This window comes from Pygocentrus nattereri, chromosome 10, assembly GCF_015220715.1.
Source record: "Pygocentrus nattereri isolate fPygNat1 chromosome 10, fPygNat1.pri, whole genome shotgun sequence".
NCBI classification, from domain to species: Eukaryota; Metazoa; Chordata; class Actinopteri; order Characiformes; family Serrasalmidae; genus Pygocentrus; species Pygocentrus nattereri.
Window position 1 is genome coordinate 24,312,391 of NC_051220.1, and position 26,768 is coordinate 24,339,158.

A 26,768-nucleotide genomic window follows, 5' to 3' on the forward strand; every position below is an offset into this window, starting at 1 on the left:
AATCTGACCACCAAAAACACTACAGTCACCTGTTGTGACACAGTTTGCGCAACCTGTGTTCTGTCTACTGCCCGATAAACATATTGCTGGTTTGTGGCGCCATCTGCTGGAGCCTTAAATTTATGGCAGTCATCAGACACAGCAGCGCTGCTGGAGTTTTTCAACACTCCAACACTTTTAATCAGCTGCAGTCTTTCAACCATAATATCCAGCCAACAGCGTCCTGTGAGCACTGATGAAGGACTAGAGGATGACCAACACAAACTGAGCTACTGTCTCTGCCTTTACATCTACAAGGTGGACCAACAAGGTGGGTGTGTCTAATAGAGTGGACAGTGCATGGACACAGTGTTTAAAAGCTCCAGCAGCTCTGCTGTGTGTGATCCACTCGCATCGGCACAACATATATTAACACACCACCACATCAGTGTTACTGCAGTGCTGAGAATGATTCACCACCCAAATAATACAGGCTCTGTGGAGATCCTGTGGGGGTCCTGACCACTGAAGAAGAGGGACTAGAAGTGGACTAACAAAGTATGCAGAGAAACAGATGGACTGTAATTATGGAACTCCAAAGTGCTCCTATGTGGTACATGGAGCTGATGAAATGGACAATGAGTGTAGAAATAAGGAGATGGTTTTTAATGTTATGGCTGCTCAGATTAAGTTGAAATTTTAAAATAGGCAGGAAATTCCAAATCCTTCAACATTCTGCTCAAGCACATGGAATTGAGTAAATTTAACTACTGATTACCAATGAACGCTGGTAATCGTCTCATTAACACAGATTGCTTTCAGTCTGAAAGACTTTTAAAGTCTAGAAGAACGTAAATGCTACTACTGAATGAACTAAATGCTGTAATGATGTAGTCATTCAAATTAAATTATGGGCCTTTTGTAGTCAATATATGTAAAGAGCAGTGTCAGTGCTGTTCATCCTTTCAGGATGGTTTGAATGTAGAAGTATTGTAGAGCACCTGTGTTAGTTGCTGAGTGCAGTATGGCTTTACAGTGTATTAGTTATATTGCTTTCATAAGCTATACTATATACGTATTCCATTGATCAGCTCAGTGCATTTTTATAGATTTGAAGGAGTGGATTTTGCAACACCCAACACTAAGAGTAACTGCTTTGCCCAAAACTACCATCCAATAACATATCATATACTAAAATGTGTCATGAAGTATGGAAAAAATATCAGCAAAATTATACAAAATCATAAAAGGGAAGATTAACCTTACCAAGGTTTTAAGAGACCTCAGCTCATTAATAAATTCAAACTAATTAATAATTCACAGGATGTCCTAAAGCATTGACAGAGTGCGTGATTAGAGAGTAATGTAACAGTGGCCTCTGTTTGTGAAGGATTCTTTTTGGTGTTCTATGTTATGAAGGGATAGCTTGTAAATGCCCACACCAACTTTCCCACCAGGCACTATGGATAAGAACATAAGAGAAAACATCCCAAAGAAGCCAAAATAGATACTGGTGGGATGAAGAAAAAAAGAGTAGTACAAAGAAGGAGTTGCAGGACATTAGAGCAGTAATTTTGATTTTTCAGTGGGCCGGTGTCGATTTTACACTTAATGATCAACACCCCCATGCAATCCATCCTGCTGCTTTATGTCTTTGTTTCTTGGTGATGACATGGGCAATACCCATCACGCTCTGGGGGCTTGGCCATCCATCTTCCTGCACTCTCCACCCACGCACCATGGACTCAGGGTGACAGGGGCACGCCAGCTTCCAAACCAGAGTTCCACTCGCTCATTAGAATATATCACAGCCTTTTTTCCATGAATTTTATTAGCCTGTTACGTTTAGTCCTTAAAGAAAATGAAAAGTCTTCTAATGATATTTTGAGGTGGTAATCTATAGAGATTTGGACTGAGACTCCTCTTTTTTATACATTTAGTGGACATTTTAGTTACTATTATAAGACATACAAATGTCACAAGTCATTCTCAATCACTTTTTTTCCCTCGCAAAGCTACTAAGCTGGAATATGTGTGCAATTTCCACTGATTTATGTTGTGCATTTAATTACTAATAACATGTAAAATCATTGGGTTCCCAAAAAACAAAGTCCTAATTAAGTCCTGACTATATAGCCACTTCTATTCATAAAATATGTATGCAAATGTTTGGGCACCCCTGGTCAAACTAAACACTGAAAAATCCAGTTATATCAATAAAAAAATAAATATAAAATGCATAAAATTTCAAAACATAATGTGTTTAGTTATTAATATTTATCACTCAGGATATATTAGGTGTGTATATGTGATACATATAAAAAATCTAAGAAATATTACTAGAATTATATCCAATTACAAGAATTTCAGTTTTGCACTCAGAAAAACATGTGGTGTAGATAGATAGATAGATAGATAGATAGATAGATAGATAGATAGATAGATAGATAGATAGATAGATAGATAGATAGATAGATAGATATGTATATAGTATTTACATATATATGTAAAACACTGATGTACATAACTGCATTTGCTGCTGTGTCATCTCAGGCACTAGACTCTCAACCAGTCAAAAGAAACATACTGGATCCCCAGCAATGTCAGTTCTTCTCTGTAACTCTAATATCCAGCACCACAGGGCTAAAAACATCAAACGCCACTTTAGGACCTGTACTCTTACACTTACACTGCTTTACTGGGGCCACTGTGGAGTTCTGTCACCCAGGGGCCAGCTGTTAGGAAACCACGCCCTCAGCATGGTGCACATATGTGACCCAAACACCTACAGACTCCCCCCAGCAATGAACCTCTTTCTGGCCCACTCTACTGGCTCTCCCAAACCCTTTTCATTATCATAACAATTTCAGCTTTGAGGCTGTTTGGAGGTGGGAACAAACTCATTGTCTGATTTTTTTAGTCGAGTGAGTAGGAAACGTTCATAGTCCTAGTCTTAAAGGTCTACTGGTGTGTGTGCATGTGGTGTGAGTGTAAGTCGCATGATTGTGTGTTGGAGCAGAAAGGCCTGGGCAGTGGAGAAGCTCAAAACTGAGAGTTCTAACTGCAAAAACCAAAGATCCACAGGAGGACAGACAGAGACCCTTTAACACAAAGGGCAACTGTGGTAAGTGTTAAACATTTGTTTTATTGTATTATCAATGAAAAGCTACATGTTTATGAACACCCATTCTTGTCAGGTAGAGGAGAGAAAATGTTTTTGTTCCTCCCACTCAGCTGTATGCCAAGATAATCACCTAATTTCTCAAAATGTTGCAAGTGTCCTGAAAATGACGGGTTTTTTTTACTTAGTATTTCAAGATAATAACTTATTTTCTCAAATAATTTTCTCAAATATTTATTTAGAATCACAGAATAATTTCTGGAAATATTGATTTAGTGTCTTGGAAAAACTACTTATACTCTTAAAATATCAACTTAGGGTGTGAAAATTATGAGTTACTTTCTCAAAATTGTGACTGATTTTGAGTTAGTAAGACAAAATTTTAACATTCCATGTTGAAATAAGGAGATTTTAATAGTAGGCCCAATTGTTTCCAGACACTAAGTAAATATTGTAATTAAACCATGTCAAAATGTGAACATACTACTGCGAGAAATAGAGAAGGAGAAACAATATGCTCTGTTATTGATCATCATTTTGGTTTGTAACTAGTTTTTAACTATTTTTTAAAGTAGTAGCTAAATTGAAAAGGTTAAAGGTAAACAAAGTGTCACACTCTGTAAATTATTTCTCTATACCTGCATAAAATCCAGGATGTTATAGAAGTGCACATAATACACATAAGAATAATCAAAGAAATCTCACTGGAATCAAATTCAACTACAGGAATTAAAATTTGAATTTAAGCAGTATCAAATAACACATAGTACTCCTGAATGTGGTGGTGTATCAAAAAAAAAAAGGTAAGGCTGCATTTAATAGAGATCTGGTGTATTATGAAAAGACCTGATATAGTTTAGAGAAATCACTTCATGACGTTTGATTAATCGTCGTGTGCAGGGGTCATCAGGCCCCCATGCGGCACCAAAGCGTACACAAACAAAACGGTCACTGAACTCACCCCAACACGGCGTGGTGTGGGCGTACAGGGCACAGGGGGCATGGGAGGTGCTGCAGAGGCTGTATCAGAAATTCACACAAAATAATATACAAACGCTGTAATTTCTCTAGAATTAAAGGCCGTGGATGAAACCTCTACCATGTTGAGATTAAACTAACAGTCTCTTTAGCTTTATATTTCCTTTTGTCATATCTTCACACATACACCAAAACACGCTTTAGGTGATGTCACTTATATTACCTGTATTAAATATTACACATATTACCCAACTTCTATGACTTCTATAATCTAGCAGGCCTTATCTTTTATGTATGCTATTAACTTGTGCGTATCCCCTTCTAATAGATTAAAATATAAATCCAAAAAGAAGCTGGTAACACTGACACAATGGGAATACATTTTTGTGCCTGTGGGCGTGAAACAAAGGACAAGGACATTTGGAGTGGGTTTAAAGCACTGCCCCCAACAATGCGATAAGTGCAGGCATGAGTGAATTTGAAATGGCTCCATATCTCACAAAATAGGGTGCAAAAGGGTTTATTACCCCAATGGTGGGTGCTTGGGAAAAAATAACATGATTTTTGAAGATGTTTTTACGAAACATGACTATGTATCACAATAGTTTTCTACGGGTTCCAAGCTGGAACTGACAAAATCCACCAGCGAAACAACGGTGCCATACAAAAAACACCATGACAAACTATGGGTACAGTCACTTTTCTTTAGCTTTTGCAAAAACAAACTATTGTAAATGGCACACAATATAGAAACAAACACATAGTAAAAAACAAATGTATAAAATGAGATTGCATAATGGTATGATGTCCAGTCAGCTACTAGTTACTAAAGGAATAAGCCACACTGTAATGCATGGCCTCATCTGGCTCATCGCTTTAATAAGAGTGACACCATAAGTCACAATGAAATATGCAAATTGTCATTAAACAATAAGCTATATATATAATATAATAACAATATATATATATAATATAATAATAATCACAATAAACTATTCCTCTACCACAAAATGTAATTTGTTTAGATTATGGTTACTGTTGCCTGGCAACCATAGACCACTGAAAGAAGACAAGAACTTTCAGTCACCCTCTTTTTTGTCATGTAATATCAAAAAAATATCATAACGCAGCAGTGTTTAATGAAGATACTTTTGCCTCATAAGTTGTGGGCCCAGCACAATGATCATGGTAATTTTCAATAGCCTCCCTACATGATTTCCTGTGTTGTGTTAGAATCAAGCTAACAGTACACATTCATTTAGCATCAAGCTAAAAGTACACATTCATTTCTGAGTTTTACGCCATTTCAGGCAAATCTAATCAAAAACATGGACACTTAAAGCATGTAAGATATTCAAGTAACATATTTACTTTTTTATAATAATTACTTTTTAATCACAATATAAAAAATTAGTAAATACTTCAGTTTAAATAGTAGCTTAGCCTGTTTTGCCTGCTTTGCTTAGCCGAGTTGTTAAGAATATAAGCTATAAGCAACTCAGTTTAAACAAAATCAGATTCTTACATCATCTAATAATATAGGTTGTGGTCCATGCAAGCAGCAGAACAGTGTATTCACAGCATAATAACAGTGACTTTGCATGAGTATAATGGTTTTGAACACAGCTCAGCCAATAAGATTTCAGGACTGGAGCTACCCTTTCTACAATATGCAGTTTATGCACAGTGTGTGTTTGTTTGTTTACAGTTTCTTCATAATTGGTCTAAATCTGCCTTTTTATGATACATTCAGCTGTTCAGTGTTCTAGAAGTATTTAGATTAGCAAGTCACAGCCTCAAACTTCACCATCTATAATGTGAGATGTAGTTATCTATGCCAGTTTGTGCCATACTAGATTTGGCCTAAACTGTAAATAGCATGCCATGGATTTCAGACGTTCCTCTCTCAGACTACAAATATTTGATTAAGTGAATGACAGAAGAGAAGACACATTCACTTTAAAAGTCATTACAACCCGAAGGCCTGAGGATATTAAAGAGCTCATCTGATGATAGCGTTTTCAGATTAGGGTCTATTATCAGCACTGCAGTAACCCAGACGACAGGAGGGGAATTAATGTAGTGTGTGTTTAAGAGTGAGGAGACGAAGCCTCATTAGTGAGCCGTCTTTGCACACACACTGCATCACACACACATGCGCTGTGCGTACAGACCATCACTTTTATCTGTGAGTGGCATGGCTCTCTAATTACCGGGATTAAAAACATGGCCTTCGTCTCCTCTACCTCACACATACCACACACACACACACACACACACACATCTCCCTCATACTTAAAAATGCTACATTTACATTTATTATCTTATCCAGAGCAACTTACAAAGATCCTACCTGAAAAGTTAATACCAAAAGCCCTTAAAATACAAAGGTCTGTATATAGCCCTACTGGCTCTACCTAATAAGTGACATAAGCAACTGCTTAGAAGAGGAGGAGAAAACACTGAAAGATAAAGTGTTAACAACACTATGTAATTTTTTGGCTTTTAGCTACAAGGAGTGGTCAGTCTGGTTTGATTCTGAGAAAGTCATTGTAATTAAATTGTACCTTATTAGGACCCAAACTAACTGTGATTAACATTGTCATCAGCAATACAAAAATTACCCATTACTTCTTTAATAAAAGTTTAGACTGTTTTGGGAATCATTGTTATTAGTCTCTAATAACGGCACATACAGCACATAATTTTACAGCACATACACTAGCAAGCTAATGTTAAACAACATTACAATTCTCAACTAAAGAATGTTTATTTAAGACTATTTATAAGATATATGTATAATTGTTTCTCTTAACCCTTTTATATTGTTTATGTTTTTGCTACTGGTCTGGTGGACCCACTGCATTATTTTTATTTTTTTTTAATTAATACTGCCATAACAATAATAAAAAATACCTGATGTTTAAAATATCACAAGTGGCCAGCATAGGTTCTCCTTTAGCAGCTGTAGCCAGTCAGCAGCCTGTCCATGTTGTCCATCCTCACATACACACAAACACATACACACACAGACACACACACACAAACAAACAGTAAGCCATGTAAGAGAAAAACAGAGTGAAGGGACACCTTCACACTTTTTTTCTCCACATGTTCACCCCAGCACCACATGTGTAATATAAATGTGTAGGGGGTGTGCAGTGTGGAGTCACAGGCCAAGGATTCTGAGGTTAAAACAAGAATAAATCACATCATTTTTTCTTTTGGTAAACATTGATAATGGGTCCCACAGACCTGAACATCACACAAAGGTTAAATTAGGCCTGGTTCTTATACATAATAATTCAGCACATCTTTTGCATATTAAAAAAAACAAACAAATTGAACATTTCCATCCTAGCAGGAGCACATCAAATAACTTACTAAAATTGATGGTTCAAACCTGGACCTCAGAGGAAAACAAATACTCTCTGGTTTTATTTTCAGTAATCCATTTACAATGTTTAAGTCTGGGGGAGTGTGGCAAAAAATCTTGCCTAAGGCCTCCAAAATGCTACAGCCAGCTCTGATGGACCCACACATCCACACTTTCAGAACTACATAACACATATGCTGTTGCTGTCATTACAAGGGGTGACAGTATGTAGACACGTTTGATTTTGATTTAAGGAGTCAAGACATGATTCTTTATGCAGCTAGATTTTTTATTTCTATAGCCTACATTGTGATTTCTTTCTGTATTTGTCCACCTAGCATTAGCTTAGTTGAATGTGAATGTAGCCCATACATTGCACACTTGTCACTTCTATAGGCTTATATTCACTGTCAACCTACATTTAAACTAAAAACTAAACGTCTATGTAAAATTAAGTCTGTGTAAAAGTCTTGATTAAGATGTTTTATGCATTGAAACAGTATCTTGTAAAAGAGAATTGTGATGCATCACAAAGGGTTGATTCTTTTTCCCGTACCTGAGATAACTTCCGATCTTCAAACCAGCAACTCTACAGATGACAGAAATACTTCAAGACCACCTATCCTACATTTTTCCTCTATTTTATATTTTTGCTTATGATGAGATTCACTTATGTTTGTGTGGTGTGATGTTTTAAGTTCCAAATTGATTTTTAGAAGACTGTTTTCAAACCTTTCTTTATCCCTTGGAATAAGAGTTTTAGTCCCTGTGCCTTTTCCTGTGAGTGATATATGTAAATGAGCTCTGTTCTGATTGGCTGTCCTGTTTTGGGCCTCAATCCAAAAGAAGTCTGAGCTGAAACATTCCTTATAACTTCAGCTTGAAATGGAAGGCTAAACTGCTGTGGGCTGAAAAAGTAGATGTATGTCAGTGAGTTCAAAACAGGATGTTTTTACAGCTTAACTGGGTAGTGAACAGTATGTTTTGGAACCTTAATATTTACATACTAAATCAAATTCTTTCGTTTCAAAGAAATGAGGAAAATTTTGTTTAATGGAAGATCAGTGTACATTAATATAACAAGACCCTTATTCAAAGTCACTTTGGGCCACTTTTGACTCATTAATCATTAAATGTTCAGATAACATAAATGGCTGAATTAAACATGGCGTTATAATACAGTAAGTTTATAGTAGTTAAAGAATAATGTGTAATAATTATTCAAGAGTGTGTCTTAATTAATCTTAAGGATTATTAACTGAATAATGAAGCTTGCAGTTTAAGGGGTTAACAGGACTTTGAGTTATGACACTAAGACACTGAACAGGAGTGCTGATAGCTAGCATTAAAATATACTTATTAGAAATGTTGTTTAACCTTTAGGACAAGTTGAATAAAATGTAGTCTGAGAGATAGCACAGACACAGACTACTTATGAAACTGGCTGCGTCACTTTGTTCCGTGTGGAAGGCTGGTGAGACATGTGCATGCATGTGTATGTGGGCGTGTGAGAAGGGAGGAGAGCGAGGGAGTGAGGGAGCGGGGGAGGGAGGAGGGAGCTGAGAGGAGAGCCGTAGGAGGGAGAATCTATTCAGAGAAGAGAGGAGAGGAGGCCTCTGCTGTGGCTGAGAATCCAAGGAGAAGGGGCTGTTCTCTAAGTGTGGGTGGCTTCAAAAATTAGGCCTGGATCACAAGTACAGCAACTGTTCAATTGCTCACGCCACTGTCGATGAAAATAGATCATGGTGGAAGAAAAGCAAAAAAAAAAAAAAATCACAAGAGGCTGGATGCTGTGTCAGAGAAACGCATGTGTTTGCCAATCTTTTTGAAGAAGGAAGAGAGAAGTGATCTTGCAATCTGGGATTGCTGTATGGGTATAAAGTTGCCCTCCAGCCCCAGTCTAGGTGGGGCTCACTGAAGACGTCACCCCATGTCATCTTCCCCATTATTTCTGTTATGATATGTTTACCCACTGTTGTTAATCCCCTAAACCGCAGGCTTGTTTTCTAGTTATTAATTTTAGGACATGCCATGTGCAGGTAAGGTATTATGTGCTAACTACTATGAAACTAATACATTGTCTTTATCATATAAACACCTTGTAATCCTGTTTTTTCCCATTTTTATTGTTTTCTTTTTTATCATGAGAGATGGCAGCTGACATTTATACTATGTAAACATTTCATAATGAATGGACCAATAAAAATGGTCCAAATGAACATGGAATAAAATGTTTCATTATATTCTCAAAAATAAAAATACTAAATTGTTGCTCAGACAGTACCCCTCTTGTCACTGGTGTGATACCCTCAAGGGTACGTCTCAGTATCTTTCGTCAGGGAACATAACTGTACTATCCATCCATCCATCCATCCATTTTCTAAGCCGCTTCTCCGTCAGGGTCGCGGGGGGGTGCTGGAGCCTATCCCAGCAGTCTTCGGGCGGAAGGCAGGATACACCCTGGACAGGTCGCCAGTCCATCGTAGGGTTAACTGTACTATAATCCATTGAAATGATATTTTTAAGCTGTATTTTAAGATGTGACTCCACAGACCACATCTTGCCTTCAGACTTTTTACTTTATTGTTCTGCCTTAAAGTTTATGAAAAGTATAATACATCAAATACATCATTATCACCTGGAAAAACTTATTTAAGGTACATAACTGGACCACATTGTTTGTACCTCGATGAACGAAAAATGTACCTGCACAGAACCTACCAACACCTCTGCAAACACCTCGCCTCAGTTTCCTCTCATCTGGTCCTACTGCTCCAGCACATTAGCCCTGAGCTCACTCTGGAAATAATTCAAGTTCATTTCATTGGAGCAGTTCATGGCTGTGAGTGGAAGACACTGAATCAAACAGGCTCCTTTCCCATTTCCAAAAGAAGGCAACTGACAGGTTGGACAGTGGAGGCAATCAAGCAGGTTCAAAATAAACCAATAATTTTAAAGTTCTACTTTAGGACAGTGCTCTCTGTGACAGTGCTCTGCCAGAAAACCTAAACCATTATTAAGCAGCCAGCATGCTGTTGATGCCTCCTTTTTCCCGTTAGCACGTGCTCCAGAAGTTTAAAAAGATTCCAAACTTATTCAAATACAACTTTCCTCCACTAAATCAGGGAAGCCATGACTGCGTTTTATTGTGGTTTTGCAGCGGGACGTACACTCGGCACAACACGATGTTTTTTCCGTGTCGACTTTCCCGGATGCCTTCCATTTAAGTCGAGAAGGGCGTGTTTTTGGGTCACCGGATGAAACCCATGTATGGGGGTGACCTGACCGGAATTCCTGACAGTGCGTGCATTGGGTTTAAGAAAGTTGGCAAGGAGATCTCTTAATATAATAACCAGCGAAGAGCAAATTAAAACAAAAACACACATACAAACTGCCGTGTGGTGTGCAGGCTGCCAGAGTAACTCTGAGTTAGTCTGGAAAGCACCACCATAACGCATGGAAGATCACGGCTCGCGAGGTAAGGGCTCCCAGTGTTGTCGTCAGCGGTGCTGCCCATTACGAGCCCAACCCGCTCTTTCTTTTTTTTATTTTTTTTAAAGCTCATGTCCATATATGGTCAGTGACGTCACCGGCCATCCACAGCCTCCTCTTAAACGCTACTAACACACGGGGCTCACTTATCTATCAGACACAGGACAGCTGAAGGGTGAATCCACCACAGGCGAACAGGCCCTCAACCCAAACTAACATGTCCAGTAAAGCCGCTGTCATCTTCACTCCTACCTGCTGAACTATAATGCCCGCGCGCGCTCTCCTCCAATTCACACAAGCGAGCGATTCTGAGCAACTTTTCCGCGGCTTAAAATGACGACTAAAACTGTGGATAAAGTGGCCGAGTCGCTCAGCGAGTTCCTGCGCTCCATCCCGGTGTATCCCATGGATGAGATCCCCTCACCATTACCCAGCGGCTTTGCTAATGTAGACGCGGGAAACGGCTCTGAGTTCAGTGAGGCGGCGGGAGGTAAGACCGAGACCAGCCACTCCACCTCTTCACCTGGTAAACGAGTGTAGCGGTGTTCCGTCTCTCAGCCTCTACCTGCAGATTCTGGGAGATTCATTCAGTGACGGTTAACTGCTCTGTTTCTGTGTGAGATTCATTTCTTCCTAATTTCTGGACAACCTCTTAGAAAAATTTTGTCAGCAAATAAACAGCAAACTAACTGTTACTGCGGAAATTGTTCAGTTGTTCTGAATATTCTGAATGAACTCTGAACACTGCAGATGCGGGCAGCAACTAGTTAGCCTACATTTATTTCATTCCATAAGCTGATCAAATGGAACCACCTGAGTGTTTTCATCTGTTGTGTTTTTCACTTTTGCTTTTGAATATTCAGGCGCAGTTTGAGAAAATGAATTTTACCCTTTCCTCAGCTCCACTATAGTCATAACCATCTTTCGTGTTTTGTGTTTATTTTTTGTCTGTTGGAGAGTGTGGGCTGTTTTCCAGCTCTATAGGGAACCCATTACGTGGGTAGTTTTGGTGCCTGATGGTTGCATTTACTTTTATTTGACTCGTCATTTATATATGTTTCATAAGTTTTACCTCAGCATGGTTCTGCACTCAAACTCCCTCACCCTGTGCTGAACCCTGCCACTACAATGTGCCCCATTGTCTAAAAAGGAAAGGTGTAACATCCTGATAACTGATTTAACGTCAGTCTTCGTTTGTTCTTACCTGACAGGTGGCCTGAGCGCTGACAGCTTCTCCGAACCTCAGAACTCGCCTCTTTCCTACACAGGCAAAATATCTATTGACTCTCAGTTCGCGCAGGGCAGCTGGACACAGGAAGGTCTGATCAGCCTGGTCTGTGCGGAGGTAGAAGGCAAGACCACCCTCCCCGCGCTCTCCTCCGCCTCGCCAGCACCCACTGACCTTACCGGGGCTGCAGGGCTCTCTGAAGGGCCCGGAAAAGCCCCCTCCTCCGCAATGGAGCACATGTACACGCCGCCCCCTCCCTACACCTGTAGCGCTGATGTCTATCAGGATCCCTCCGCGTACTCCTCCGCCACTTCGTGCGCTGTAACGCACCCGTGCGCCATGTCCTACTCCTCCTCGCCGAAGCCCACGGTGGACGGCGCGCTTTTCTCCATCCTGCCGGACTACGGGGGGTTTTATCAGAGCAGCAGTGGGCCACGGGACGTCCCGCCTATTCTCCAGGACCGAAAGCCCTTCTCGTGCTCGCTGGAGTCCGTCCGAGTGCCCCCGCCGCCCCTCACGCCCCTCAACACGATACGCAACTTCACGCTCGCGGAGGGTCCGCGTGCGCCCGCGCGCCTCCTCCTCCCTCCTCCGCCACCCCTTGCGCACGCCGCCCCGCTGCGCCCTATCGCGCGCCCCCGCAGGTACCCGCCGCGCGCGTGCAAGACGCCAGTGCACGAGCGGCCGTACCCATGCCCGGCCGAAGGCTGCGACCGCCGCTTTTCGCGCTCCGACGAGCTGGCGCGCCACGTGCGCGTGCACACGGGCCACAAGCCCTTTCAGTGCCGCATCTGCATGCGCAGCTTCGGCCGCAGCGATCACCTCACCACGCACATCCGCACGCACACGGGCGAGAAGCCGTTCGCGTGCGACCTGTGTGGACGGAAGTTCGCCAGGAGCGACGAGCGCAGACGCCACGCGAGGATCCACCAGAGACAGAGCGAGAGGCGCGAGCGCGCGAGCCAACAACAGCAGCAGCAGCAGGAGCAGCAGCAGCAGCCGCCCGCTGAGGGCGCGAGGTGAAGGAGCAGTTGTTGCTGGACACATATGGCACGAGCCTCCGTTATTATCAGCAAGGGACAGCACTGCGCTGAGCCCTGAAGGCAGCTTGAACGTGAGCTCGGCGTGTGAGCGTGTTTTTTTATTGTAAGCCCGGACCAGTGGGTCACAGTCCTGATGCTGGAGGATCCTCTGCTGCACACGCTGGAGTTTACTCTGCGCTAACACAACTGATCCAAGCATTCAGCTGAGTAACAGGTCCTTCAGGTGTGTTGCTGCAGGGAAAACTTTCCGATGTGCAGGACAGGGGTCCTCCAGAACCAGGATTCACTCAAAAAATGAAACAAGAGCTTTGTTTGACTGCAGTATGTCAAAATTCATTTTCAACAGCAATATGGTTTCATCTAGAGCACGTGTGTCAAGCTCCAGGGCTTGCGGGCCAAAAGACTGCAGACTTCAGCACACTGCCTCATTAAACACACCTAATTCAGCTCATCAGCTAATTAGCAAGGCCTTCATGAACTGAATTCAGAGCGTTAGATGAAGGTAAACGCTGATCTCCACATCACTTTGGCCCAGAAGGTCCCCTGTTTGACATGCCTGTAATAGGGCCTGACCAATAGGAAAGTTTTGACTGATATTGATATCGATTTATCAGTTTAAAAATTCCGATAACTCATGATAACAGCCAATATAATCTAATACTTTTAGTTAAGCCTATTATACCCAGTATCTCCTTGACGATGCATTCAAAGACTCTGGCAATGTCATTAAAATCTGCTTAGTTACGTCTTACCAGAGTAGTTACGACACGCATGTGAAATTGGAGCTTTCTGTGTGCTGCCTTGTTCTGTTACTATATAAAATTAGCAAGGATGCACTGTAAAAGTTTGTGAGACATTTAGATTAGAGATTATTTATTCGTTTAATCAGAGTAACAAAAATGGAGACTGAAGTATTGAGTATGTTTTCAGCTGTTCATATTCTTTACACATCCAACTAAACAGCTTTGAGAAATCAAGTTATTAGAGGAATAAAAAGCAGATTAAAATACAGAAACACTGTTTTTTAACACTATAAAATAAGCCACTAAATATCAGTGGCCTATCAGCGAGATTTGTGCTGTTATACTGATAAATCACCAGGACATCAATTTTATCAGTCAGCTGATACATCAGCCGGGCCCTAGTTTCAACTGCATTTTAAACCCATATATGCTGACTTTATTTGAATGAAAAAGTGATGCATAATTAAATTTTGGTTAACGGTTTCTTTTTCTGAGTGTTGAGAAGCATTGGTCTGGATTCAAGCTTTGTCTATTCTTGTTCTTGTAACTAAACTGTCTGAAAAGTCTACTGTTTAAACATTTAGCGCTGCTAACGCCCATGATCGTTCTCAGATATGGACAGAGCACTGCAAGAAACAGATATTCATCCTATTCTTTATCTGCTCAATGTCATCTGAATCGCCAGTGTGATGCTTGCTCTTACTTTTTTGGGAACTGGGCCTTTGTTCAGAACTTTGATTTGTTCCTATAGTGTGTCCTTCTAACATTTGTTCTGTACACAAAAGACCTGTGGCAAGATCTGTTACAAGATGTGAACCTGCAGCTAATTTACTTGTGTTGTAAACGGACAAATAAACACAGACTGGATTCTTTACAGAAGCTAGTGGTTGTGACAAGAATAGCAAAGATTTATGTAGTCAAACAATACATACACAAACCACTAGAGGGGGCTCTTTGTCAAAGAAACTGCACAGTATAGCCTCTCTTGTCTGGTCCTGCAATATAAACTGTAGTGCATTTTCTTGTTCTGACACACCAACTTCAATACAGAAAAGGATTATTAGTGGATTAGTTCAGTGGGTTCCAAGGGCCTGTTTCCTAGACCCAGATTAAACCCAAACCAGACTAAAAAGAACATCTAATGGTGATTCACAATTTACTTTGCACTGCAATTTACTTTAAGGCTGGGCTTAATCCATGTCTAGGAAACCAACTGTAAAATGCGCAGGGCAGGGGTACTGCAGGACCAGGATTGAGAAACACTGATAGAGGTCTGTCATTTGGTAAGACTTTTTAATAGTACTATAGTGGGAGACCATTTAGTCTAAAACACCTGGTATCTGTTGAGATTTTGTCCAGATTACCCAAATAAGTGTGATTCCAAAACAACTGCAGCATGCCAGCTCTTCAGGCTTAATTACATCCGTTGTGTCCTTCCCTCTTTTATAAAAGCCCTATTCATACACTTACTTAAGTTACATATCAATGGTGTAATTGCAGATGACCAGAAATTTAAATCTTGTTATTCATTTGCTACTCTAGAGCTCCTTGTTTAATTTGGGCTCAGAGTGAAATGAACATGGGTCCAGATATAAGGAACTTCATTTGTAAGCTGCACATAAAAATTCCTCATCTACACTTAACATTGGTCCCAGTTGCTTGGCCTCATCAGTTTAACGTTGGGGCATAATGTACTCAAATGTAGCTTACTAACTAGGACAGAGTCCACTCAGTTAAAATCAAAGATGAAATATTACGCTAAGGTTGTGAAACCTTGGAAACCTTTGTTAATGTCCTACCAACTATGTACACATTCCTGTTCCACCTCACACTGCATGTACATAAAATATAAGAGACCAAATTCTCTGACTTGAGGAAACCATCATTCAAATAAAGAGCCAGAGCAGCAAATTTGCTTTGAAATAATCAATATTTATACACATTAACAAAGCAGGCAAAAGGAGCCTTCATAGCCGGACAGGCCAAATCACAACTGAAATGGTGAGACAGCAGCAGATTCATTACACTTCAAAAAAAACATGAAGTTGCTCATTGAGTCCACAGTCCAACTTGTTGTCAGGAGCACACACACAAACTGCAAAGATAAGAGGAAACTGAACTTTCATGGTCTTCCAGTCTTTCTTGCAGTCAAGGTTTTCCACAGCTGACGGTTACACTGGAAAAAAGTGATTTTTCCTGGATTCTACTGTTTATGTAATTTCCATATTAATAAAATACATCAGCCCAATTACTGCCACGAGTACACACGTGACAAAACTGCTTTGATCTACTTTGTTCATGTGGAAATTATGTACAGATTAGAATAGTGTCAGGTCAATGCCTCACTTTTTTCAATGTTAAGTCATGCCAGCGGGCAGTTTCCTTCACAGAGAAACTTTGGGCCCAGGGTAAGGTTCACCACCACACCAGAACTCGCTGGGCTGGGGGATCTCCATGAGCCAGACCTGGGTCTGCTCTTGACCTTCTGCTCTTTTATCTACCCCCTCTGACCCCGGCTGCAGCACTTTGTAGTAGTGACAGTCCCTGCCGTCATCCGGGTCATACGGTGGAGCCAAAATGTCGAGGAAGGCGGTGGGCCCGTCCACGGCCTCGATTTGGTGGATATTGTCCTTGTGCGGCGATAACACGCACGGTGCGTTATCCTCTGTGTATTCCCCAACTGACCGACGCACAGAGGGCCTTACAGAGCTTTTCTGGAAGGGCAGCAATGGTGGGTTGAACTGCCCCCCGCTAGCGCTCTCAGATGACATGTCCAACCTGTCAAAACAACTAATCCTGACCTTGCCGTACAGAACTTTCAGCAAGCCGTACATTCCTGGATGGTCGTGAAGGGGAATGGAGGTCCCGTGTTTGAGCAGAAACACCCCCATGCTGAAGTCGTCCGTCTCGCAGATGTGCATGTAGGTGACGGGAGGACCCAGCGCGTGAGGCGCCGCCGAGCTCTCAGCGTATCGGGGTACAATCTTCAAATCTGCCGCCTTCACCTGGGCCAGCAGGCTCCTCAGCTTGTTTATGCTCTCCAGGAATGCTCTGGTCTCTCCAGCCGCAGCAGTAGAAGCGTGGTTGTGGAAGGTGGCGAGGGCTTGTCTGGCTAGTTTCTGCACGACGGAGCTCATGCTGTCCCGAGGCATCATACCGAGAGAGAGAGAGAGAGAGAAGAGGGAAGCCCGAAACCTGAAGCCTGCAGCAGCCGCTCTCGCCGTGACCGTTAGCCAGCGAGTTCAAGCGGAGCTCCAGCAGATTTCTAAACACCACCCGAAACACTTCACCGCTCCAAAGTGAACCAGCCAACCACTTGGGTCAAACGGGATGGCCACCATTTATCAAAATAAACAACAATACACGACCGCAAACCATATGAAAACCATATCATTCACCAGCTCCGCATCCCCATATACAGTGATCTGATCTACACGTCCGCAGTGACGACACTGCAGCACGAAAGAGTCGGAATTCTGGGATATGTAGTCCCGCCTGCATGTAAACCTGTGCCGCTTCAGTCGTTTGTTGCTTAAAATTTTAGCGTCGTAGACCTTATTTGTTACAGTGAGAATATTTTATTCAGGATTAAAATTCTTTCGTTTCTAAGCAGAATAAATGCAGTGGAAGCATAATTACTCAAGGACTGATACTACAATACTCATAGTGCCGGTCATTTATGAGGTAAGTGAGCTTATAGAGCAGACTTCTCACGCAGAGAGCACAGGGCACAGACCCCCATGGTAACAGAATTACTGAACAGCAGAGGGCTTTCACCATCGCTCTCAAAAAGCACGTAAAATGTGAGTAGAGCTAAATGTGCGTTCACGTTTTAAGAACCAGTCAGTCCGTTTTAGCAGCTTTAGGAATGTTTGTCACACGCATTTTTTGGTAGACTTCCTGTTGTACTAGCCTAGACTGCTTTTTGAATGAGGCGCAACACGGGGTAGCCAATCATAACGGAGCTAATTTACATCAACCATCCTTAAAGGCATAGTAACAAAAACAGCCTGTTTAATCCAAAGGGACAAATGTGTAAAATAGTAATGTAAAAAAAAAGATGTATGACTTTTTGGCACGTAAAACTACACAATCATGAGAAGTGAACCTCAGGAAACAGTCAAATTCAAGAAAAATGGGCCTTTTACTTTTCATAGATTTTCTTCCCATTTAATCACATATAAATAAACCATGATTAATAATACAATGTTAAACCATGTGAAACTATGTTCAGAAGAAGATGGTGCAAACCTCAATCAGTTACGTATAGAAACAAGGGTGGCACGGTGCCGTGGTGGGTTGCACTGTCACCTCACAGCAAGTAGGGCTTTCCCCAGCTGGGTGACCAGGGTCCTTTCTGTGTGGAGTTTACATGTTCTCCCTCTGTGTGGGTTTCCTCTGGTTTCCCCCCACAGTCCAAAGACATGCAGTCAGGCCAAATGGACATGTCTGTCTGTCTGCCCTGCAATGGACTGGCAACCTGTCCAGGGTGTATCCTGCCTTCTGCCCGAAGACCACTGGGATAGGCTCTTTAGATTTAAGGTTATGAATGAATTGTCATGAGACGCCTTACCTTGTGTTCTAAACACTGTTTTGTTTGTGCAGTACTGTGTAATATTATTTTATAGATAAAAAAGGACTGGCCTTTAGAGATCTAGCAGTGAATTTAATGTAAGGGTACACTTATAGGAAAAAAGAGTAATAGATGAACTAATGTGTTCTAGTCATAAACAGATGATGAGAGAATTTCTTCATAATCAGAGAAACAGTGTCCTTTAGTAATGCAGTGATGAGTCATGTTTGCATGTGAGTATTAAGCCAATCTGTCATATTTATAGCAAGAGAGAAATGTTCATTTAGTCATCCCAGTTCACGCGGTCATTCTCGTACATTTCATTCCAAACCACTGTCATTTATTTACACACACAGACAAACACATACACACATTGCATCTATAAAAAGGCAAAGATATGTAACAGGAAGCGATACTTGCAAGTCCACATGTACACATGCACGCACACACAGGATAAAAGATGTATCTAACTCAGTCCACCCCACATGTCTAAAACCTCAGTGGGATTGTTTGTCTCATAGCGAGAGGGCTGTTTCTCGTGGGGCAGTTCATATTTTATAAGGCAAAGAGTGTAATGCATTAATTTACTTATGAAGAGATCATTTTAAAATACAGTATTTAAACTGTAAGCATTTTTAAAGCGTAACAATGTGTAGTAATTTTACATGTAGGAGAGAGGAAGAGAAGCAAGCAAGCAAAGTTTATTTATAGACACCTAAGACAGGTTAAATGTAACACAATTTGTGTGCAGTTAAACAGGTTCAAATAGAACATGTTTCATTTTCCACATTATCTGCACATTCTCACAGCATGCTGACATATTTCTCAAGATTCACCATGAAGACTGTTGTTATACCATGAAAGTAATTTTCATCATACTGTTTTTCAGTTGAGGTTGTATGTATAATTCACAGCATATTCTCTTCTGTTATTTTATTTACCTTCTTGGTGGCTGTAATGTGGCTCTGTGTGCTTATAATCAACTCACAGTGAAAGCTAGCCAGTCTAAAATAAAGCCTCCATGTTGCAGGGCTGGTTCTAATGAAGTGTTACAATTCAGCCTCCCAAAGTAAACAATAAGAGTATCTCTCATGTAATTCATTTAGCCATCTTCACATAGGTCTCAATATTTCTGTACGTGGAGGAATGATGTCCAGTTCAATTCATTCCATTGACTTAATTTTTTGTACTTGTAGGCTTGCATATTGTCTCTGTCCAAAGAAAAACAAGTATCTCTAAAATAGTACCTTTACAGGAGAAGGCAAAAACATTCTTAACTTTCATTAAAAGTCATGGTAAAAGGTTTTATTCCAAGTAATTTTGCATACCTATATGAGAGAACTTTGCAGTAACATTAGAACCGATGATGTGGACAGTCTCATAGCAGGCCATTTTAAGCTAGCTGGTCATAAAATCAGTGAACTCTGGGACATTGGCACTGAGAAAGTAGGTAAATCTCCCACCTCCACTGATCTAGAGGAAAAAAAAAACTTAAATGCAAACGGATATATACTCATCCTACTATGTCTCCATGTGGGTTAAAGAATTTTAACAGGCTTTTTATGTAAATGGCTCAGTTTGGTACTCGGTTAGTAATTCATTATATCATTACTTTTATTTGTACTTGGGTGGTAAACATCTTTAGCTATATATTTTGAATTTGATGTCATTGTTTTCATATTTTGTATGTTTTCAGTCATGTGAATGTTGATGGGCAGGTAATTCTATGATGTCACTACCTGGCCCCAGAATAAACTTTTTTACATGGATGTTTTGTCTGATAAAGACCGTGGTGGAAACATTGCTAAATGTCTAATGAATTAAGGAGCTTTGTGAAAATAATATGTGGACATTCATCCTTATTTTTAATGAACACCAGTCCAGTTTGTTTCTTGGATGGTTTTATGCAGAGATTCATTAGAAATGTATTAAAGATGTCATGTTAAAATATATTTACATTTTTTTGTGCTAACATTTGCTCTTCTGCTTTGTGGTAAAAAAAAGCCATGTTTGACACTCTCTGTTTTTCCATATCATATTTATCCTGATAAAAATGTTTTTATGTATTTAAGTTGGTAATCTCATCTGAGTCAAAGGACAGAATTGTATTGAATTTACTGTGTTTTGCATCGATTAACCAGACTTTTTAGCAACTATTACCTGTCTATTACCTGGTGTCTGGTCCTTTTTTACATGTACTAAAGTGTTTATAATGTAAAAGTGGTCATTATCACTGGAAATTAAGGCTTCAAGTTGCCAAATAATGTGTGCAGCATACAGGATATCTGTTCAGTATTTTGGCCTTTTAGAGTCTCTGTTGATCTCTTTCTGCTTCATAATCTCAGTACAAGTCTTGATGCTTACTTCACAGCCAGTAAAAACAAACAAAGGCCTCCCAGTGTGATTCTGTTTATTTGCAGTCATGGCTCTGAATGCTGCATGGCCCTGGAAACTTTTATAAATTCTTAGATGTTCTTAGAAAGCTGCAGCTGAAATCACCACTGACACAAACAGCTGTGGCAGTGCAAGACCTTGAAGTTTAACACCTCTATATGTCCTAAACATACAATACTGTGCATATTCAATTAGCAGTGAATGTAAATTTGTATGAGAAGTGAGAAGACGTGTAAACTGTATTCCTTATTGGGTTGAGCTAAAACTGTTGATATAATTGCCTCTGTCTTGCAGTAAACATCTAAAAAATGTAAATGTGAGAGGTCATGCTCCTGGCATGCTTAATGTGATGCGTGACGTCAGCCTGGGCCTCAGAGGCTGCTCGGCTGGCGCTCCGAATGGTCTTACAGCAAAAAACAAAGAAAACAATGAGAGCGGAGCACTCCAAAGCCCACCCAACAGATTCTCTGATCTTCAAGAGCTCTACACAGACACACACACAGAAAGCTCTGAGCTCTGAAGCTTTTCCATAGTGAATCTGGCCACTGTTGCTTCTTTTTAGTTGGTGCCAATTATAGCCCCTTATCACAGCCCTTCCTTGTCTGTTTTCTCTCTTTCTAGGTATCCCTCTCACATCTCTGCTTGTTTAATGAGAAACACAGGGCTCTGCTCTTTGCTAATGTGTGCTACCTCTTCATGAGGCTGATTATTTCTGGCTCAGGGTCTCTAATCTGAACAGGTATTCTGCCTCAGCTCAGGGCATTTCACTGTCATTCATTCAAGTAGCCCCATTGCTGCTATAGTGTTTTCTAAATGGGTAAACCAAACTTGTTTTAGTAGAGATGTTCGTTTAGAGATCTGAGTTGAATCTCATGGGGTGCTGGTGATAAATGGATGGAGGGCAAATCGCCAGTATGGTTAAAAAATCTCATATCTCTGAGGTGTTAACTTGACAGCAGAAAAGGAAAAGATATCTGTTAATGTAACCTAAAATAAAAAGTTTACTTTTTACATTTCTGTTCATTCATTTCTTGAATTTGTAAAGGAGTAATGAAAAATAGCTAAAGAATTTTTACAAAACAAAAACACAAGGTTTTATTATGACCATGATAAACTAACATAGCCTGAACTCTATAACAACTGTGCAGTAAAAACTGTCAGGGACATTTCTGAACATTTGGTGAACATCAACCCCAATCATAATACATTTTGTGAATACAAACAAATATTTATTTTGATCAAGAAAGAGCATTTAATAAATGCAAAGGTAAAGAAAATAAAGCAATTGATTTCAGTGGTAAGGACCACCATAGGACCACCACAGAGCAGGTATAATTTGGGTGATGGATCATTCCCGGCACTGCAGTTACACTGTTTAAAAACTCCAGCAGCACTTCTCTGTCTGATCCACTCAGACCAGTGCAACACACACTAACATGCCATCACTTCAGTGTCACTGCAGTGCTGAGAATGATCCACCACCCAAAGAATACCTGCTCTGTGGGGGTCCTGACCAATGAAGAACAGGGTGAAAGGGGTAACAAACAATGTACAGAAATGGACAAACTACATTCTGTAACTGAGATCTACAAAGTGCAACTGTATGTTAAGTGGATCTGATAAAATGGACAAAGAGGTATACTTAATAAAGTGGTCAGTAAGTGTATAAATGAAATAAATACCACATGCTTAAGGGGCCCTCTGGTGGTTTAAGACCTGCTTATATGCTTAGCAAGAAACAACCATAATAACTGCAGAGGATGTACAGTGCTGTGAAAAAGTATTTGCCCCTTCCCAATTTCTTTAATTTTTCCATATTTGTCACACTTGAATATTTCAGATCATCAAAATACCTTTAATATTAGACAGATGATCTAAGTAAACAAAAAAATGCTGCTTTTAAATGAGGAAAGGAAAATGCTGTTCAGTCCTACTCTATGTGAAAAGAGTCCTGGCTCTATGTGAAAAAGTAATTGTCCCCTTAGCTACTAAATCAACCTGTTAACCAAATTCAGTTGACTGTTGGGTTCAATTTCACTAGCCACACTGTTGAATCTAAACATTGCTCAATTAGAACCTGTCTGGCAATGTGAAGCAGACTAGAAGGTCTCAAAAAGCAGCACATGATGCCACTATCTAAAGAGATTCAGATACAGATACAGACACAAATTCACTGAAATCAACCAGTCTGGAACGGGTTACTAAGCCATTGCTAAGGTTCTGAGATTCCAGCGAACCACAGTGAGAGCCACTACAACAGAGGTGAACTTTCCCAGGAGTGGCGGGCCAACCAAAATTTCAACAAGAACGAATCAACAACTCATCCAGGGGGTCACAAAGCTGTAAGCCTCAGTTGTTTCAGTTAAAGGCAATGCACGTGATCCAATGATAAGAAAGACACTGGGCAAAAATGGCATGCAAGGCACTACAGGTAACCAAAAAGAACACAAAGGCTCATCTCGCTTTTGCCAAAAAACATCTACTGGACCAGCAAGTATTTTGAGAAAATATTCAGTGGACTGAAGAGTCTGAAGTGGAACTTTTTGGGAGACATTGGTCCCATTACATCTAGCGTAAAGCTAACACCTCATTCTACTGTAAGGCCGCCAAACCAACAGTCAAACGTGGTGGTGGTAGTGTGATGGTCTGAGGCTGCTTTGCTTCTGCAGCACCTGGATGACTTGGCATAATTGATGGAACCATGAATTCTGCTCTCTAACAAAAAATCGGAATGGTAAATGTCCGCTTAAGTGCAGTTGGGTTATGTAGCAGGACAATGCTTTGAAGCACCAAAGCAAATCCACCTTTGAATGGCTCAAAAGAAACAAAATTAAGGTTTTGGAGTGGCCCAGTCAAAACAGGCAGGTCACACTCAAAAACCCTCCAGTGAAGCCAATTTAAAACAATTCTGTAAAGCAAAAATTTCTCCACAGTGATGTAAAAGACCCATTGCAAGTTATTGCAAACATGTGACTGCAGTTGTTACTGCCAAGGGTAGCACAACCAGTTATTAGGTTTAGGGGGCAACTACTTTTTCACATGGGTGATCTAGATTCCAATAAAACGTACATCTTCGATAAATTATTAAAATAATAAATAAATGATTTACTTGTGTTGTCTTTATGCTGCATTTAAGAAAACTGAAGACCTGAAACATTTATATGTGACAAATTAGCAAAAATATGGGTAATGGGAGTTAAAGAGGAATTTTGTATTTTCACATTCATCCAAATTTCTTAATTAAATAGTTGTGTTAAGAAAGTCATTCAGAGTGGTTTGGTGTGAAATGCTCTATTTTGGAGAAACTCACCCAGTAAGAATTGTTCACAGTGGTGGTGATATTAACCAGACATCTGGAGTCTTAAATGCTTCTAGAAGCTGCCTGTTAATCTGAAACAATTTCTCAGTTTCCAGACACAATTTTGAGCTAAAACATATATTTTTAAACATATTCAAGGAAGAAAGATACATGCAGGGGAAAATAGCCTTTAAAGAAAACTTCAATTTTACAATCATCACCATTCTATATAAAACTCAGAAGACATGTGTATGTTCACTAGTTGTTTTGAGCAGTAAATAAAATGGCTATTTTTGTGTTGTAGACATCAATAACCCAGTTTCTTTTCACCATTACTTAAAGAAATCTGAGTTGCTAAGTTTTTCATCAATGTACCATTTCACATCGAACATCTGTGGATGACTGGAAATGTCTCTACTTTTGATTTACATAGAAAAAATAAATAAATGAAAAAACAGTGGAATTCTCCTTTAAATGCAAGCTTGATATCAGTATCACTGCACATGCTTTTATTTATGTTCCCAGCAGATCTGCATGGATATTAGATTGCTAAGCTACAACTCTTAACATTTGTCACATATTCTGAACTTCCTGATAACTTAACTTTCTTCCTTCTCATATCTTAAAATAAGCACCATCATCATCACCATCATAAATCATCTGGTAATCTGACTCAGACAGGTTAAAGGTTATCCTCATGTTGTTCCTCTACACAGTGGTATAAAACATTTTTTGGAAGTAACACCAATACAGAAGATTTATTAGCTCAATGTGCAAATACCTAAATCAGGAGGCTAAATGCTTCAACACTGGGAGCAGCCTAATGGTGTATATACAGCAAGAATGCCCTCTAGTGGAAATCATGATTGTGAAACAGTGGTAAGAGTATAAATGGATGATCCAAAACATGTTGTTAGTGTGGCAAAAAGAAAGTGAGCCACAATAAAAAAAAAAAATAGAAAGACAGAGTCTGGTAGCAGGATATTCATATTTTAATAAACAAACTTTAATTGCCACAGTGCAGGGTAATATATATATATATATATATATATATATATATATATATATATATATACATACATACATATATATATATATATATATATATATATATATATATATAGCTGCTTTTGGAACAAAACCTTGTATCTCCAAAATGGTAACTTTACAGGAGAAGGAAAACACATACATTACTTTCAATGTAAGTCAATGGAACCAGACTTTCCAAGTCATTTTTGGCCTTTATTTTGGTCCATCCTTCATGAAAATTACACACAATGTAAAGGCCAACATGCATTTTCAAATTATGTTAAATGGAGATAAGAGGTTTTGTTCCGACAACAGCGATATATATATGTATATATATATATATATATATATATATATAGATATACAGATAGATAGATATAGATAGATAGCAATGACATGTCAATACTTTATAATAACAATAATAATCACACTTTTATTTGTTAAAAGGTAACACAGAGCAGCACAGATCCTGCAAGACCTCACAGTGTTGCATGTGTAATAGCGACGACGAGATCAAAAGAGAAAGGCACACACAAGTTGGCTATGTAACCTAGCAAAAACAAAGCTTGACATTTCAAACAGAAACTTGCATGGCACATTCAAAAGCGGTAAAGTCAAATCAGACCGACTTTTATCAGGGCATGTCAAACAATAATACATAAATGAAACGACAACTTGTTCGGATTTGTCTAACTTTTTGATTGTCCTTCAAAGTATACCTTCATTTTATTTATACTGTACAAGAATGATTGCACAATGCCCTCCAGATATGCTGGACATCTTCACAAAACTGCTCAGTCATCTCTTAAAAATTGATTTTCACATATTGCACTAGTTACAGAACATCTACAGCATGCTCACTCACAATATACAATGGCCAACCTCATGCTCTCCCAGCACTATTATATGGGTCTCCTCTTTGGGCCCATCACAAAAGAGATGTTCAGAGAGTCTCATAAAACAATTTGAGGGAACCACAAAGAACAGAACAAAACTCTCAGTATAGAGCTAAGATGGTGTTGCTGATAACAACTGAACCACAATTCATAACACTACAGACCTACTGATACATCATCCGTTCATGTCTTTTACTAACATATAAGCATTTATACTGGAAGATGTCACTTTACTCAGAAGAAAATGTAGTGGCACTTTTATCTTGCCAGCTATTTTAGGGTTTGGCTTTGGATTTGCATATGTTTTGTGTCAGTGTTAACAATATACCTTATATTGGACAGGGTCAAATAATCTGTCTCCTTTCAACAATATGAATTAGGGCTGCACAATATATTGGTTATTATTATGATATTAGCCTTTGCGATACTAATAGCAGAGAAAACTGCAAACTGCACATGAGCCTTTAATCAAACATAGTATACTGTTAGCATCTTGACTACAGTTCAAGATAATTTTTTCTGTGGGTGTTTTGTATTCATATGGCAGCATATTCTGACTTTCTTTTCAAATTCAAATGCAAATTTGAGAATTCTAATTAAATGCTGTTTTTACTAGAT

At 39.8% G+C, this 26,768-nt stretch overlaps 2 protein-coding genes across 2 annotated transcripts; one reads left to right on the top strand and one right to left on the bottom strand.

The window, feature by feature from the left end:
• Positions 1 to 11,048: 11,048 nt before the first annotated feature.
• Positions 11,049 to 14,839, top strand: egr2a (early growth response 2a). The gene is given in 3 exon segments (XM_017694374.2): positions 11,049 to 11,436; positions 12,158 to 13,125; positions 13,127 to 14,839. Coding segments are annotated over 3 exon segments (1,323 nt in total). The 5' UTR covers positions 11,049 to 11,279; the 3' UTR covers positions 13,325 to 14,839.
• Positions 14,840 to 15,871: 1,032 nt separating this feature from the next.
• On the bottom strand, positions 15,872 to 17,389 carry adob (2-aminoethanethiol (cysteamine) dioxygenase b). Its single transcript, XM_017694375.2, has one exon. It carries the CDS (start codon positions 17,113 to 17,115, stop codon positions 16,345 to 16,347), a length of 771 nt encoding a protein of 256 aa, XP_017549864.1. The 5' UTR covers positions 17,116 to 17,389; the 3' UTR covers positions 15,872 to 16,344.
• Positions 17,390 to 26,768: the final 9,379 nt, after the last annotated feature.